At 41.9% G+C, this 16,280-nt stretch overlaps 1 protein-coding gene across 1 annotated transcript in view; it reads left to right on the top strand.

Annotated features, from left to right (window-relative positions):
• Positions 1 to 7,699: 7,699 nt before the first annotated feature.
• The window catches only part of LOC104356624 (WT1 associated protein), a 29,056-nt gene continuing 20,475 nt past the window's right edge, over positions 7,700 to 16,280 (top strand). Inside the window, exons 1-3 of the mRNA XM_033011581.2 lie at positions 7,700 to 8,018; positions 11,814 to 11,851; positions 11,949 to 12,004. Of these exons, the coding sequence (XP_032867472.1) occupies positions 11,822 to 11,851; positions 11,949 to 12,004 (86 nt within the window). The 5' untranslated portion in view covers positions 7,700 to 8,018; positions 11,814 to 11,821. The remainder of the gene's footprint in view (positions 8,019 to 11,813; positions 11,852 to 11,948; positions 12,005 to 16,280) is intronic.

The following is a 16,280-nucleotide window of genomic DNA, read 5'->3' on the forward strand; positions in this document are numbered from 1 at the left end:
CCAAGAAGATGGCTAGAAAATGTGCTGTTGCTCCTGCCTTAGCTAGAGTATCAACACAGCTGAGAGATTGATTTTTTTTATCAAAGGAGTAAAATTTAGTAGAATTTTTTGAGGGGCAGGGAAGGACAAATTAAGTCCTAGAAAGGCACATAGTATGTGACGACAAACACTGACAGACATATATGGCAGGGGATGCACCAACACACCTGTGGTCACATGCTGCACGTTGGCTGATCTGAACTTGATGATATTAAATCTGCATGCATAAAATGTATCTGAACCCTCTGTGTGGAAGCACTGAGCACCAGGAGTAATACAATACCCATGTTGGATTTTGCTCTGGTCCTATCACTCACTATTCTTGCTTCACAATGTAAAAACCTACAGCATTACTAAATAGGAAAAAAAAAAAAACAAACAAACACTTCAGCTATGGAAAGCAAGACTTGATTTCACCAACAACTCTCTCTCAAACCACGCTTGTCAGAGTAACTCCCACACTTGAAACAGGTTTCTCCTTTTAGATATTTCAGTCTGACTGAAGGATAAGGCCAAAGGAGGCAACCGCGTGTCATAAGATTTCTTCAGTTTCTCTGGGGTTTCCACCTTTTGGCAAGAGAATTCCTTCAAGTACCTTCAGGAAAGGAAATCTCTGGAAAATCCCATGGGCAGCCAAATGCTTAGGTGGACTGATCTACCAGTCTCCTAAGGATGCATTAATTGGCAACAAGCATGCTTTTCTGTAATGATGCTGTGCACTCAGAGCAGCTGATAACACTAACAAAAACCTCAGATTAAAGCTGGATGGGAAAAACATGTTCAGTATATTTTCAAAAGACTCATCAGTAAGAAATTAGTAGATCTACCATACAAGCAAAACTCAGGAATATATGATTTTAAACAATACAGAGTGTTTTAGAAAAATAATTTAGCAAAAAATGGGCAAGTCCCTGCACCTTTTCAAAATTCAGTAGAGGAGTAATATAGATGTATGAGGGCAGCACCAAGTATCCTTGTTTATCAACCGTACCATATACCAATACATCATTCTTGATGTAATAATTGATTACAATTTAAGGTCATCAATGCAAATACAAAATCTGAGATGATCTTAGATTAACACTAAATGTTAGCAGGTGTGCAAAGTCCAAGAACAACAATACAGCTGAAGCCTTACAGACAGGATGCTCTTGTATTTAAAACTTTACAGATACCATCATAAATACTGACTAGAATGGGACGTGAAACTTCAGTCCCTTCCCTCCCCACACTTCACCTTTAATCCACTAAGAGACAGAAAGAGTTTGAGTGTGAAGGTGAAGCAGCCCCAGGGATTTCAGGCCAGCTCACCCTGATGAGCCGACCTGCCGCACCTTTGCTCTCAGCCCCAAACAGCAGAACCGTTTTGCAACTCAACAGTAGCAACAGACCAGGCCACAATGTTGGGCCACCCTGAAACGACTGAGATGAAGGAGTTTTATCTTGGTATCTTTATCAGAGTTGCAGGGTCCTATTTAACTCTGCTTGGACAGTGTCCAGGATTGAGATCCAAATGGATAAAAGGGACATGTAAAGGAACAAAATAATGTAGCGATTGCACAAAGGCAAATAATTATGAAACATGTATGTTACAGATCAAAGTTACTTAAATGTAGAAGAGAACCTATTAAATGTGACTAGGCAGCTGTGCTTTTAAATTCAGTGTAGTTAATGAGCAGCACAATACTCAATAGCAAACTACTGCCCTGTGCTGGTACATTTTACCATTTCTTGGAAATCTAAGATCTGGGAAATTAAGTAAGTCAGTAAAAATTAGGACATCAGTTCAGAGCAGGGAGCTTACTTGCTATCAATAAAAGAGTAAGGCTGTGTTGCGCAAAGTTTATTTATTACCTTTCTATGAACACAATGACGTGGACTGTGCCTTATGTGAAATACTCAAAGTGCAAAGATTTTGGTATTTTCATTTGGTAATGGTGGCTCAGTTTTATTAGAAATATGCTAAAATCCAGAGCTTTTCAGTGTTCACTAATTTACTCTTCCGGTAAAAAAAAAAAAAAACGTTTACTAAATTTAACCTTTACAGAGATCAGTGTTATTACCAAAATGAGAAACGCTTGCTTTTTACCATAAATCTGACACTTGTTTGGTGAATATTTACAAAAATACTTTTGTTGGGGACGTGAGTTTGATAAAAACTAAGCTGCACCTTTTATAGGGAAAAAATATTGCAAATAATTACTTTAAGCTTGTAAATTTTTATATGAGCTCATATCATTAAAAAAAAAAAAAAAACCTTAATTTTACAACTTTCCTGTAATAGGAAATTCTGTAGTCTTTAAAATCTTCTACATAAGTAATGGTACTAGTATCTGCTTTGCTGGGATCCTCACAGAAAAAAAACCGTACAAGGGATTCCTCAGGGAAGGAGATGTGGCTCCTCTCCTTCCCTGCTGATGTTCCCTTGCATTATTCCGTATTGCACAGCCAGAAAAAGCTGGTGCGCTCCTCTGGTCAATCACGGAGATACAACATTATTCACATCCTCATCAGTGTTCAGTTAATCTGCAGCTGGGTGGGAGCACTCACAGCAATGAAATAAGCAAATGTCAATGTGTTCCCATGATCAAGATGTAAGCTTGAAGCAGAAGTGATCCATCTTCATATTTTATAGATCTGGCCCTTTGCTGTAGGATATGATAGTTATGATGCTTAAATTTAAGGTAAAATAATTGGCCAACATTCCAGTCTTCTGTTACTAATAGTGATAAGAGTATCCTGCTTTTCTTTATTTCTCTTTTGGTTTTTATTCTTTGCTGGCAGCATGTAACACACCTGATGACTGTTGCAGCAGTGTGCATTAAAACCTGCAGTGTCAAAGACAGGAGTCAAACCTTGCCACAGTAATTATGTAAGACACCTCACAATCCTTGATACTTTTGGGGTCCATAGTTCTCATCTGAAAGCATTTCAGAGGCATGCACCCTTTACATACAGCTTTTCTGTGCTTTGTGTTTGAAATTACTTTTCTTCCTGATAGGAAGTTCTTTGGCTGGTCTAAGTAAAAAGCCAGATTTTTGCTCTTTGACAGCAAAGGGACAGCAAAGTCATTCTTTTTTTTCTCTCCGTAAAACCCCCTGAATCAGCTCTCAAAACAAGTAAGCTCAACAACAAGCAAAATTTCCTGCAAACCAGAGCATTTTTCACTTGGGAAACATCTGAGGAAGTCTCTCCCTTTCTCCACATAGTGTGACATCATGTCAGGATACATGAAGCACTTAGGCTTGCTGAGCACCTTTAGTATCTTAAAGCCCTTTCTGAGGTCTAGAAAGACAATACATTCTTTCTCCGGGTTTTCTTACCAGTGGAATAACACTCAATTGTCTGTGGGTAAGTCCAAAGAACAAACTGTTCTACCAGTGAGGATGAGGTATTTCCTAAAATTCCTCAACCTCCAACCTGACTGTGTCCTTGGAAATCAAGTTCCTGATATATTCTTATCTGTGTTTTCCCTGAATCTCTTTTTGTCAGGGAAAGATCATAATCTAATCGGTGCTTAATAAAAAATGTCTTCCCCTCAGACAGAAAAATCTTTGCATTATTAAAAACACCACGGCCTTTCTATGGCTTGAAAAAAAAGGGATAGTAAATACCTAGGTTTATATCCTTAGCAACTGTATGCACACCAGTACTTAAAATGCAGACTTGCAGTATTTATCAAGCATCCCAAAACTGAATTTAACTCAAGTCACCATTTGGCTGTAGTTGTATCCCGACTGATTATCAGTCAGGGGATGTTTTCAGGAGAGGCTGTGGAGTTCACACACAGGTGTGGAAGCTCCAAGCAGAAACAAATTCCTGACTGCTCTGTTGCACACACCAATTCGCAGGTGTGCTGTTGCGCTGCAAGTGCTGCTAAGTTGGAGACAGTTGCAAGTCAAATTTGCTCTGTGGAGCTGCACATTATCATACTGCTGATTTTATATGCTTTCATGGAGTCTTATATAGAATTGTAAAAAAAAAAAATGGCTGGTAATTAAAAGAGAAGTCCTTATAAAAGCTTTTTGCATAAGTTTAATTACTTCTTAAAAATGGAAGAAAAATATGCGATAATTTCACTAAGACCCTTAAAAATGTCGTGTCAGGGGATATCAAGAAAGCATTAAACCTGCAGCCTAGCATTCAGGGAGCTTCTGTAAGAGGGAGGGTTCACGGACGTCAAATTTGGGCTTTCTGCTGCCCAGATTTTTAGCTGGTAGTGAGGTGAGGGAGCTCTCTGAATCGCTCCCTCCACAGGGCAGCAATCCACACGTTTTCTCTTTCCCCGCCTCCCCCAGGCTACAGCAGCTTTTCTGGTGTCCCCCGAGGGCTCGCTCTCTGCTCCAGCAGATGTACCCTGGTTTTGCCTCCCGACATCTCATGGCCTTATAAATCAAGGACAACCTTTGCAAGAGCCGATTAGCCCTTCTTTAGTTCCCGATATTTTAAGGTACTTTAAAACGCTAAGGAATGTACGTAGCAATACTCCAAACATTTTTTTTTTTTTCTTCTGAACAACGCTTTGTCTCACTTTTTTCCTATTTCCTCGCTTTCCGGACCTGCAGGCTACTATGAGCCTGTTATACTAGAAAAGGGCTTTCCGTAGAGCCCGCACGCGCCCCGCCGCCATGACAGGCGCGGGGGAACGGCCCACCTCGTCCCGCCGGCAGCGGAAGGGGCGCGCGCTGGGGCCCCGCAGCGCCCCCTCGCGGCCGCCGCCGGGCCGTCCCGCCACGGGGGGCAGCGACCAACGCGAAGGCGGGACGGACTGCGAACAGAAAAATGAGCCAAAAAACAAAAAAACCAAACAAACAAAAAAAAAAAAAAAAAAAAAAGAAAAAAAAAAAAAAGAAAAGAAAGGGGGACGACGAACAGCATCCCTCTGAGCTCTGAAGCGTCGCAGCGTTTGTGCTGTTCCAGCTGGCTCCCACCTGAAACCAAGGGGCGAAAAAGAAACCCAGAACTGCACAGGGGAAAGCAATTACAAGCCTTGTAGTTGATGGATAATTAAGCTAATGAAGGACACACTGTCATTCCAGGAACCTAAAGCTGGATGAATACGAACAGATTTAAAACAAAAATGGGAGCCGTTTACATGACTATCCTGTGAGCAGGCCCTGGGCAGAGGAGGGTGGGAGCGGGGTGGGTTACTGTAATGCCAAGTGACAGGCGTCCTCGGGACGTTCTTCCTCTTTTCTTAAATCAACTTTTCCATCAAAACCAAATGCAGAAGAGAGTCTGCAACAAATTTGCCATGCAGTTCAAATGATCTCTTGAACAACAGGACAAACACAGTATACTTAACGATATGCACAGTGGCTAATTTCACCTTAAACATACTTATTTATTGTGTTTAAGTACAGCAAGCTGTCATGCCCATGGATTCATAATCTGGTTTCTATTTCATCTTATCATTATAAGATGAAAAAATATATTAGTTTTGCTTTTTTTGTTAGTGCTTGGATGGATTGTTACATGTCCTCTCATCTGAGGACAGACCATGCTGCTGGGGGTTATGCTAGCACCTACTATTTGAAAAGCAAATTTACCCCAGTTACCACGCTGGAAACACAACCCAGTGCAGGCATCAACAGGTCTATTCCAGTAGCACCAGAAAGTCAGAGGCTAGTTCTCATTGCATTAGGTGAGGTACAGAGTAAAATACTATTTCAGTTAAATGTTCTCTTTGCAAAGGTATCAGAGGAGTGGTTAACAAATTACTGTTCCTGTTTTCTCAAACAAAAATTGTAAGTGTAGCCTGATGACACATGTGAATTTGAAGGGACAGAAGGAAGGCAGGCCAGAATATAAAGCTCTGCAGACTGATTCTACTTATTTCTAGATGTGTCTGGCTGCCTGCCTCTTGCTCAAACTAGCATGTTTCCCACAAACGTAATCTACATTTGTAAAGATAGATTTAAAATAACTAAGTGCTGACAAGGGGTAAAAAATGCAGGAATATTTTCTGCCTGCTCATGAACACAAACAAGCACCAGTGGAAGGTTTACATTCCCACACCTTACGCTGTCTCTGAGCTACACCTTTATCTGTATTATAAAGACACAACAGAGGCCCAGTTTCTGAACATAACAAAGAACCCCCAGCCAAACTCCGTGCAAATATTGGGAAATCTTGTGTTTAAATCACCAGCAATATACAGAAAATTTTAGGTAATTTACATACAGAATAGAAATACACAGAATAGAAGAAGCCTTGAGTAGATCTCTGCATCTCTTTTATATGGAAAAAGTTTTCTGCTTGGCTTATATGCATTTTTAGTATTGTAATATTCACATTTGCACACAGGGAAATCAATTTGCTACATGGATGTTGCTATTAAGGACTACTCTGGTACTTCAGTACCTCTTCCTCCCTACCATATCCTGTGATGGCTTCACGTGTTAATTAGTACCTTAAATGCTTAAAACAAATACCTGCAAGGTGTTTGTGGAGGAGAGGCAGGAGCTGGAAACCCTGAACAGTTAATCACAGCATATCTTTTTCAGTTTGAAAATGCCGTAAGACTTCAAAGGGATTAATTCAAGCCCTCTGTCCTTGTGGTCACTGATCACACAAACATTACACGTTTTGGGGTAACCATGTCAAAGCATTTGTAGCATGGCTTGGGTTTCAAAATGTTTCCCGTTCTTACTGAAACATCAGTGTATTCACACATATATATATATATGTGGATGTGGGGATACATACATTGCAACCTATTCTGTAGCAAGTGTATTCTTTCTGCTATGAGGAAGAGTCATGAGAGATTTCTGGAGCATCTTCAACAGTGATGTAGTGACAACGTTACACCTGTGCAACCCAGGTGCAACTACTGATAAGAATAATTCAGCCTACAGAGAAGCTTTATCACTCTGCCGGCAAGAAAGGAAAATATTCATTAGTCCTACTAGCATTGCTAGAGAAATCATGGACAAGTAAGAACGGTAAAATTGATTTTAAAGTAGCTGGTGAGTGCTAGGCTGCAATTAAGAGCAAACAGTACGCTTTGTTCATTACTCCCAGATGACAAAACTGAAATTTCTTTAGAAGCAGATTAAATGTAACTCGCTTTTCTTTCAGCGTCGATTGCTGGCACAGACCTCCACCGACACCGCCGAGCTCGGTTTTCCCGAGTGAAACCATCCGTTCCCCGGGCCTGGCGGAAAGCGCCCCAAGTCACAGCGCAACGCCCGGCCCACATCTTGCACGTTACTAACTGCCCCGCGCAGTTTCCCTTTCCAGAGATGCCATCTTTTCCCTCAGCCTTCCGAAAAGGCGCCAGGCCGCTCTCCCAGCAGCGCCCCCCGGGGCCACAGCACCCGCTCTCGCGGGCGAGGCGGCGGCGGCGGCGGCGCAGCGCTTCCCGCCCTCCCCCCCCGCCCGTATCCTTCCGCCCGCCCCAGGATGCCCCGCGCCCCGCCGCCTGTTTAACCGACAGGCTTTAAACAGACGCTTCGACGCCCCAGGGAAGCCGCCGCGCTAGCAAGGCGAGGGCCCGCTCCGTGGCCGCCTGGCAGCGGGGCGAGGGGGGAGCTTCCCCCCGCGGCAGCCCCGCAAATGGGCCGGGGTCGCCGGGCCAAGCGTTGTCCCGTCCCTGGCCACTGCGGAACCGCGCGCCGGCTGCGCACGCAGCCTGGCCCCCCCGCCACCCCCCGCCTTCCCAGCGCGGGGGGCGGCCCGTGGGCGGGGCGGCCGGGCGCTCATTTCCTCCTTGGGCGCCATTTTGTAGCGCAGAGAATCCGCAAATAAAGAGCGGGCGGGAGCGGCGCGCAAGGGAGCCCGGGCAAGGGGGACGCGGCAGAGGCGGTGGCCCTGGCTCCGGAGCGGCGGTCCCGGTAGAGCCGGTTTGCGGGAGCAGAGGTTGGCGGCAGGCGTGAGCGGTGGTGGTGGTGGCGGCGGCGTTTCGCCCTCGATGTGACGGGTGCGGCCCAGGCAACTAGTGTGCTGGGAGAGCGAGGCCTCCGCACGGCGGGCGGGAGGTGAGTGGCCGCGCGGGCGCCCCTCCCTGCTGCCGAGTCCCCCCCCCGCTCGCCTTCCCCAGCGCCGCCGTCTTCCCTCCCACACCCCCATCTCCGCGGGAGGGACCGGGCCCCGCGCCCTCCCGGGGCGCCAAACCCCGGCGGCCGCTCTGTCCCTCACCTCGAGCGGGGGGAGGAGCGGAAGCACTTAGAGCCATTTTGTGCGAGGCCCCGGCCCTGGCCGCTCGGCTCCGGGAGCCTCCTCCCCCAGCCCTCGGCAGCTGCCGCCCCTCCTTGGGCGCGGGAGACGCGTTTCTCTCATCCCTTGTTGGAGGCGAGCGAGGGCGGCCCGGCGGGGCGGGGCGGGCAGCGGCGGCCGCGGGGTCTGTCAAACGCCCGCGGCGAGCCGGCTGGTCGGCGGCCTGCAGCTGCGCCTGGCCGGCTGCCGGCGGGGTCTGGGCGCAGGAGGCGGGGCCGGGGGCGGCGGGCGCGGGGCCCGGCTTCGGGCCGCCCGCACGGACGCGAGTGTGAACTCTGCCCGGTCAGAGAGTTATTTTGAAGCTTTGCTGCGTATCTCGGGAGCCTAGATCCGAGGCCGGGGTTTTCCCCGCGGAACTCTCTTCATATCGTTAAAATAACTGGCAGTTACTTCGGGTGTAGCTAGTCAAGCAGCATACCTGATATTAATTGCTTTATGAAGGGTTTTTTTTTTTTCATCCTCAAGTCTCCCGTTTTCTAAACATTGTAGTAAAAGGTACAGACTAGTGGAGTTCCCAAAATTAAATTCGCTTTCCCCATTTTACCTTTCCTCGTACTTAAAGTGTCATAAAAGCTTAAAATATTACGAGATTACATAAAAATTCTTCCAGTGCCCATGACAATGCTATTTTAAGCGTGGAATATGGTTTTATATTGCTCGTTGCCAGGAGCAGATATGCAGAAGTAGTGGCGCGTAGTGGCCATCGTTTCCCCAAAATCATGAAAGTGCTTAGTTAGGATAGTACAGTTAAGCTGTTCATCATATAAGTTACAAAATATAATTGTGTTAATTCCAGTCAGTTATACAGGAATGTTGTTTTTGTTGATTGTTTTTATTGTAGAAAATAGCACTTCATTATGTTCTTGCAAAATACTTCTGATCTCCATAGGGAACAGGTCATCTCTTCTTTTAGAGGAGAGCCAAGTAATGAGAAGCACCTATTGCTGCACAGTACTTGAAAAGTTACTGTATTAAATTCAAAGGATGAACACTTCAGTTGTTATTGTCTGTAGCATACAAATTCATCTGTTAATGAACAGAAAGCTAAGGCAAATCACTGTGGCAGCTGATGTGGTCAGTCTGATGCTCTTAATGTTTCTGGAAAACACTGAGCACGATGGTAGAAATATATAGCAGTAATACATTTCTAAGCTTTTGGCGAGTTACTGTAGGTGCCAAAAAAGCTGTTGCATGGGAGTAGTGAGGTGAAATTCACACATAGAGAAGGTGTTAGTGTTTATCTGTAGATATAATCAACCTAGCTTTACCAAAATAACCCATAGAATGTTTTTAGCTAGCGTGTTGGGTTTTTTTAGCATCCAGTTCTGGCACTACAAGTGATAATAGGTGGCAGGAGGACAGTAACTTCTTTATTGCAGCGCCCGGTAACCTCAGTCTTCAGTACTTCTGTGCTCTTGTCTGAAAGCAAGGGATGGCTGTAGTTGGTGTTGTGCTGGGCATAGAGGTTACAGTAGCCAGGGCTGGTGCTGCTTTAGAGAACTGGGTGCTGGAATCTTGCGAGAGGTCTGGAGGCATAGGTAAACTATGGTTAGATGGAGCATTAGCCTTTGATTTCTTTCAGTCATGATTGTAGCATCAGTCAAGTGTTTATAATTGTTGTATGCTGCTGGCTGCTGCAGGGTTCACAAGCCGTCTTTGGGGAAACTCACTCTTTTTGGTATTTGTATGCTTCTGGTACTATTCTGAGGAACACACAAATAACGACTCGATACCATCTGTGCACAATTTAATTAATGTTAGCTGTAGTTATGTGGGACATCAGAAGAGCATTTTTCTCTCGGTTAAGGACTTAAAACTTGCTGAGATCTTCGAGAGTACTTCCAAATGCTGAAAGCAGTTAAAAGAATCCTTTAGGAAAATTATAGTGGGGGATGTAGGCAACCTAAATACAGGGGTCACAAGCATTCCTCCTGTGATCTCAAGTAATTGTGTATTATTTTGGATGATTGAGTTGGGCACTGGCAGTTTGTATCGATAGCCTCTTATGCTTGAAAAAATTTAAGGTATGGTTTTGGTAAAACAGTCTCAAATAAGGAGCTGCAGCCAGAAGTGAAAGCAAAATGCCTGTGTAATTTCTTGTGTGCAAGAGGGAAGGTGGTAGTGGGACTTATTAGGCTAGGGAAGCACTTAAGTGCCTGTGTGTTATACTAAGACTAGGAACAGAAAGCTGCCATTCATCAGTGAGATGCTTCTGAATGTTTTTGGAAAATTTTCTGCTGGTTCTAATGTCAGATTTTTATGTAAGTCTTGGAAGTTGTTTCATCTGTGCATAGTACTTGGTGTATGTTGTTTTTCTTGTTTGTTTTTTAAAACCAGGGTCTTGTCTGGTACAGTGCTCTGTATTTGTCAATGTTTAGTGTAGGTTGAAGAGGCTCTACTTCATTTGGCATGTATTTGTTTGTCTTATTGACAAACAATTTTAGGATTTGCTTGTCTTAGGATTTGGAAAAATTAAATTAGTTCACTGGGTGGTGGTGTGAAAATACCCAAGGTAGTCTGTAAAAGTATTTTTAAGAAAATAAGTTATTTTTTTTTAACTACCTCACAAAAACAATACTCTTATTTCTTCATAACCAAGTAGTTGACACATCCTTTCCCTGGTATATGTGCATTGCAGCAGCTTTACAAGCTTGTCAAATCTTAATATTATATGCAGTTTTTCTGTTGGAAAGCATATTGCAAAGATGCATGTGTCAAACCCTTCCTTCATTGTTATTTGTATGTGTATAATCTTTGTGGACTCAGTATTTTTGATATAATCATAGTTGTAGAAAGTACTGCATGTTATCCTTTTGAGGTAAGGAAGCATGTCCTGTGACTCAAGAAACTGAATAGTTAACCTAGCACAATGCAATCTTATTCAGTTGCATACACACAAGAGGAATTGAACTTGATAGTGTATGTATCCAAGCCATTTATTTGACATCTTAGTTTTCCTAAAAATATTCACGAGGGGTTTAGAATAACTATTTAATACTTCCTGTTTATCAGAATCTTAAAAGCAGGAGAAGTAGTACTTGGGAGAACACGTTATTTTTACATATCTCAAATGTTAAGGGTCACATTCACAAATTACTTTTATTCCGAAGAGATAACTGAAGTAGTAGTATAAATTTATTCTCTCAGACCCTGATTATCCTCTACCTTGTACAATGCAATGTTAAATAGATGTAGGCACATATGAAATGTCAGTTTGGTCTAAACATATATGGACAAAGTTGGATGATTTTGCTTAGTTAAATAGGAAGAATTGATTGATGATAGGCTTTTTAGACATTTAAAGAAACTTTTCGTTCATTTTTAGAAAAAAATGTGTTTGACTTTGTACCAAGATTACAGCAGAAAACTTGTCATAGTGTTGTTTTTGTACTCTGGCTCTGCATTGTGTGGAACCAAAATTTCAGGAGTGTAATATTGCAAATTAAAAAAAAAAAAAAAGGTGGCTAGAAATAACAAGTTTCTGACCTGTTTAGTATTTCATGTACACTAGTAAGTACACTAAATAAAACTCCTCTTTTTTTTCTTTCCCCCTTTAGAGTTCACAATGACGAATGAAGAACCTCTCCCAAAGAAGGTATGTTTAAAAATACTTGTCTTTACTGCCCCCACCTCTTCCTGCCTCAGGTAATCATGACAGCTTGATAAGTTGTGGTTTTTCTTCTGCTCCGTAGGTTCGCCTTAGTGAAGCAGATTTTAAGGTTTTACCTAGAGATGAGCTCATCCTAAGGTAAAGTAAAAAGGAGTTTTTTCATCTCAACATTTTAGTCAACTTTTAATGAAGATGTGTGACCTCCCCTCTTCCACTGTTCTTAGCATCCTTGTTCTGAAAAGCTATTTTATCCTTTCCATGATACAGCTCTTTTGTAGAGTTCTCATCGTGTCTCAAATATTTCTTATATATAGTTTTGGGGGGAAACACTTTTTTCAAAGAGACAAAATCCTGAACAATATTTTGTAATGCATGAGTGGGAGTTTTTTTCCTTCACTTCTAACTTCAGAAGATATGGTTGCCTACATTCCTTACTAGATAGCAAGTTATTTTTAAACATCAGAAAAATGCCAACTCATTACTCCTACAATGTTTTAAGTTTTTTAGTCCTCAACATTGTCTTCTCACATTGTTCAGATATTAACAGTACAATGTTAAAAGGAAGTTTACATTACCTAGAACTTGCATAAAGAGCCTGGTCATCTTCTTTTGTCTTTTAGAAAGCTTAATGTCACCATGAAAAAAATAATAGGCAATCCTGTCACGCAGACCACCTGCTTAAGAAGACTGACCCGAATCACTTGTTTACATATACCTGAATTTCCTGATTTGTAAACAAGGACCTAACTAAATTAGGCATCTGTGGATCATCTGTTCCATCTGCTGGAGTAGTGTGTTTGTGCATTTTGGGAAACTTTAGCTCTTGGCTTTTTGTACACTGTAAGCTATTATAATTATTAGGGTGCTTCAAGTTAAATATTGCTATTTCATAGAACAAAGAGTAAACTGTGTAGAAATGTGAGGATACAAGAGCAACATTTAATGTATGTGATCAGTTACTCCCTCCTCTGGGCAAGCTATCCTGCCAGCTGCTTTGAGAATTCTTTCCAGGGGAGTCAACATAACATAGTCCTGCTCCATATGTGTAAAACTGGTTTCTGGCTTCCTCTGCGTATCTAGTCTTTTAGGTAGTAAAGAATAACATATTTAAAGAGTAGGAAAAAATGCTTCTTTGATGCTGAGTGGTTTAGGCCTTGTGAACCTTCTTACAAATTTTCCGTACTCAGGATTATCCTCAGGATACCCCTGGGAATAGCAAACTTGTAAGTCTGTAAAGCTGTGCCGTTACTTCCAGCTGTAAAATTCCTGTCAAAGTACCAAAGCATACATTCTGTGCCACTTGCTCTCTGATTGATAGTGTGAAAACAAAAAAAAGACTTCGGTTGTACTCAGTTTCTGTAACTTGCAATGATGAGTTGCTACCACAGCAGAGATCCATTTCCAGCCTACAGTCAGGTGAGAATGTGATGAAATACACGCAAGGAGGTCAAGTATGTCAGCAGCTAAACTGTATTCATGAAGACACAGGAGGGAATTTGCTAATGACAGTTGTGTTGCTATCAAATCTTCATATCAGTGTAGACCAACTTGGGCTCTCAAAAAGGCCACTTGATGGATTTGAGAATAACTGTCTGTTATACCTAGAAGTGGAAACTTAAATGCTGTTTTGGTTGTGTCCATTTTATTTGTTCGCATTAAGCAGTCATAAGAACACAATTTTGTTTGTTTGTTTGAGTGGGGTGCATATTTAACGTAATTATAGTAAGTTCACCTTTTAATTGTGATTTCATGTAAAACTAGCAATTACTACACTAACTGCTGGCTTCATTTCTAGGTTGGAATAAAATATATAACACTACTATATGTATATCATATTTCATTCCAAGGCATCTCTGCTACTTTTCAGACATAGAAAAGCATGTGGTGATTGCTACAGGATTGTCTTAAGATTTGGAATGCATTTTTTTTGGTCCATGCTCTGGTGCGGCAAATGGTTTTAAGATATGGACAGGTGTCATCTGCTTTTGGCCTTTTAGGTAATACATCACCATCACTGTACAATTCCACTGATAAAATGCATATGTAGAAAATACTGATTCTTTTTTGTTGGTTGCTGTGCCATGAATCCCAACTTCACTGTTACTTTCCATAAAGTACATAATTTAGGTTTGCTCATTTTAACTTCAGTTGACTGAATGTGAGCAGGATCAGAAAGAAGCCTTAAGTCCGGCCTTTTGGGAATTTTTGCGTGTCTTAACTTGTTGGTGTGGTCTCATCTCCTTCATCTTTCCTCTCTTTAGTGTAATAGTTACTTAGCTTGACTGTAGGAGCTTCTGTGAAGAAACAAGCCAGGAACATGATGATAAAGTGCTCTGTGGATCATAGCAAAAAAATCTGATCAGTATTGCCCTGATTGTTTAGCCTAGTGGTTAGTCTGTAAAACACTGAAGCACCCTTATTTATGGAAGCAGTTCTCAGGAGATACAGTGCTTTAACTGAACTTCAATCAAGATGGACTTACAGCCAGTCGCTTTGTAACAGCTTAGGTGCAGTCCTGTGTGCCCTACCACCTAAGTGCTTGTCATTTATTTTTGGAAAAAGTGAACACCAAAGCTCAATATAAAAAATGGATGCTCTAAGAAAAATAGTGGTACTTATAGAGGTATTGTAAAGCCAGCGAGTCTTAAAGTCTGCTTCAGGTTTTTAGAGAATTAAAGGGATTTTAGAGAATAACCTACATAATGCTGCTCAATTACCTTCCAGTTCTTGTGAGACTAAGTGACCCCTTGAATGTAAATTGGATTCAGGGCTGTCTTCTTAGTTCTGTGTATAGCTCTCTGATTAGTGCCTTTCCAAGTAGCACTTCAGTGAAGCTCTTCAGATTGTCAGTGTTCAGTCATCAGATTTCTTGATCTGTTTAGTAGTTTATGTCAGTATCCAATATTGAGTGGAAACCAAGTGTGATTGGAGAAAAAAGTAGGCTTCTAGCCTTTGTCTTTTTTCCCCACCCACATACACTGATGAGCTGCCTGAGTCCCTTACAGAGGTACCAGAAGGGGCAATATGGGGCAGGGAGGTCAATGCAAGTCATGTTTGCTTAAACCAATGCATCTCTTAGATTACACGTGTGGAGAGAGCTACATCTTGCTTGGATCTTGGGAAGAAGGGCTTCAGACTTAAGGTTTGGCCAGCAAGTTCCTATAAATCACTGTTTTATTTAAAGAAGCTTTTGCAGGCCCAAACCACAACATATGTGCAAGTTCTTCAATAGTTTAACAAAAAACCTGGACTTTTATGTCACTGTAAGTGTTGTCTATTAAAAAAAGTTTAAACTAATGTAGGTATTACGTATAGATGGAACCTGGTAGAAGGGATATATCATCTTCAAGTAAGGCAGAAAGTTTCCCCCCATAGTTGGAAGATGTGTTAGTAGCAATCTTCAAATTTTAATTCTGACATAATTTGGGATGGGAGAAAAAGACTTCTGTTTGCTGGTTTGTTTTTGTTTTTTTTTTGGTTTTTTTTTTTTGAATGTTTCTTCTTCAGAATATATTTTAGGGGCAAAAATCTCATCACTGAAGAGCCTGTAAAGGGAGCTAGCTGGAAAACGTTGGAAGTATGTAATTTCTGGGAATGCTATTTATATGGAAACTTTCATAATTTATTAGAGGTCTTTAATGTGTTCTGGTGTCTTATGGGGAAGTTGCATGTTTTTATGCAGAGGATTACAGTACTTCTGGATACAGTTTTCATTAGTTTCCAACTGGATCTGAAATAAAGTCTTACTCAGTGGCATATTGTGACTTGTGAGTTGACTTTTTCTAACTGTTACCTGATAGCAGTAGGGCCTAATGGAGGCTTCAGCTCATACTTGCTTTTTTTTTGTGTTTTTTTTTTTTTTTTTGTTAACTTTGTAGCTCTGAACCCTCAGACTGTACTGGAGTTGTGTTTGGTAGCTGGGATTTCTAGGTGATACTACATCCCCTGCTAGATTAGCATCAGCTTCTGCTGTCTAGTTTCAGCATGGCATGGCTGAGATTCCATCACTGAGCAAAGGCATCATTATGACATTACAAACTTACAGTCCTTGTCACCTCTTTCAAGCTCTATGTGAAAACTTAGCATGTGAAATTCGTGTAATGGGGATGCAGGCTCACTTCAGCCTTGTATGTCAGCAGATGGGAGTCCATGTTACTGAAAAAAGTGTAGAAGCAAAACTCTTCTCCATGGAGATTCATATGTACAATGTAAGACCAAAGTCATGCATCTGGAAATAATATCGTTTTATTGTTCATGTATAAAAAAGATCCTCTGTGAGAATTGTTCATTTAGAGAATGGTGTTACAGACTCAAACACCATTCATGTAGTCATTTGAGACCTAGAAATAGTTTTACACCCCATCCTGTTTGAGCATAGTATCATCTTGTCTTCTCTAACAGTGTAGACATAGTA

The sequence above is a fragment of the Tyto alba genome, unplaced genomic scaffold (assembly GCF_018691265.1).
Source record: "Tyto alba isolate M040663 unplaced genomic scaffold, T.alba_DEE_v4.0 Super-Scaffold_22, whole genome shotgun sequence".
Taxonomy (NCBI): domain Eukaryota; kingdom Metazoa; phylum Chordata; class Aves; order Strigiformes; family Tytonidae; genus Tyto; species Tyto alba.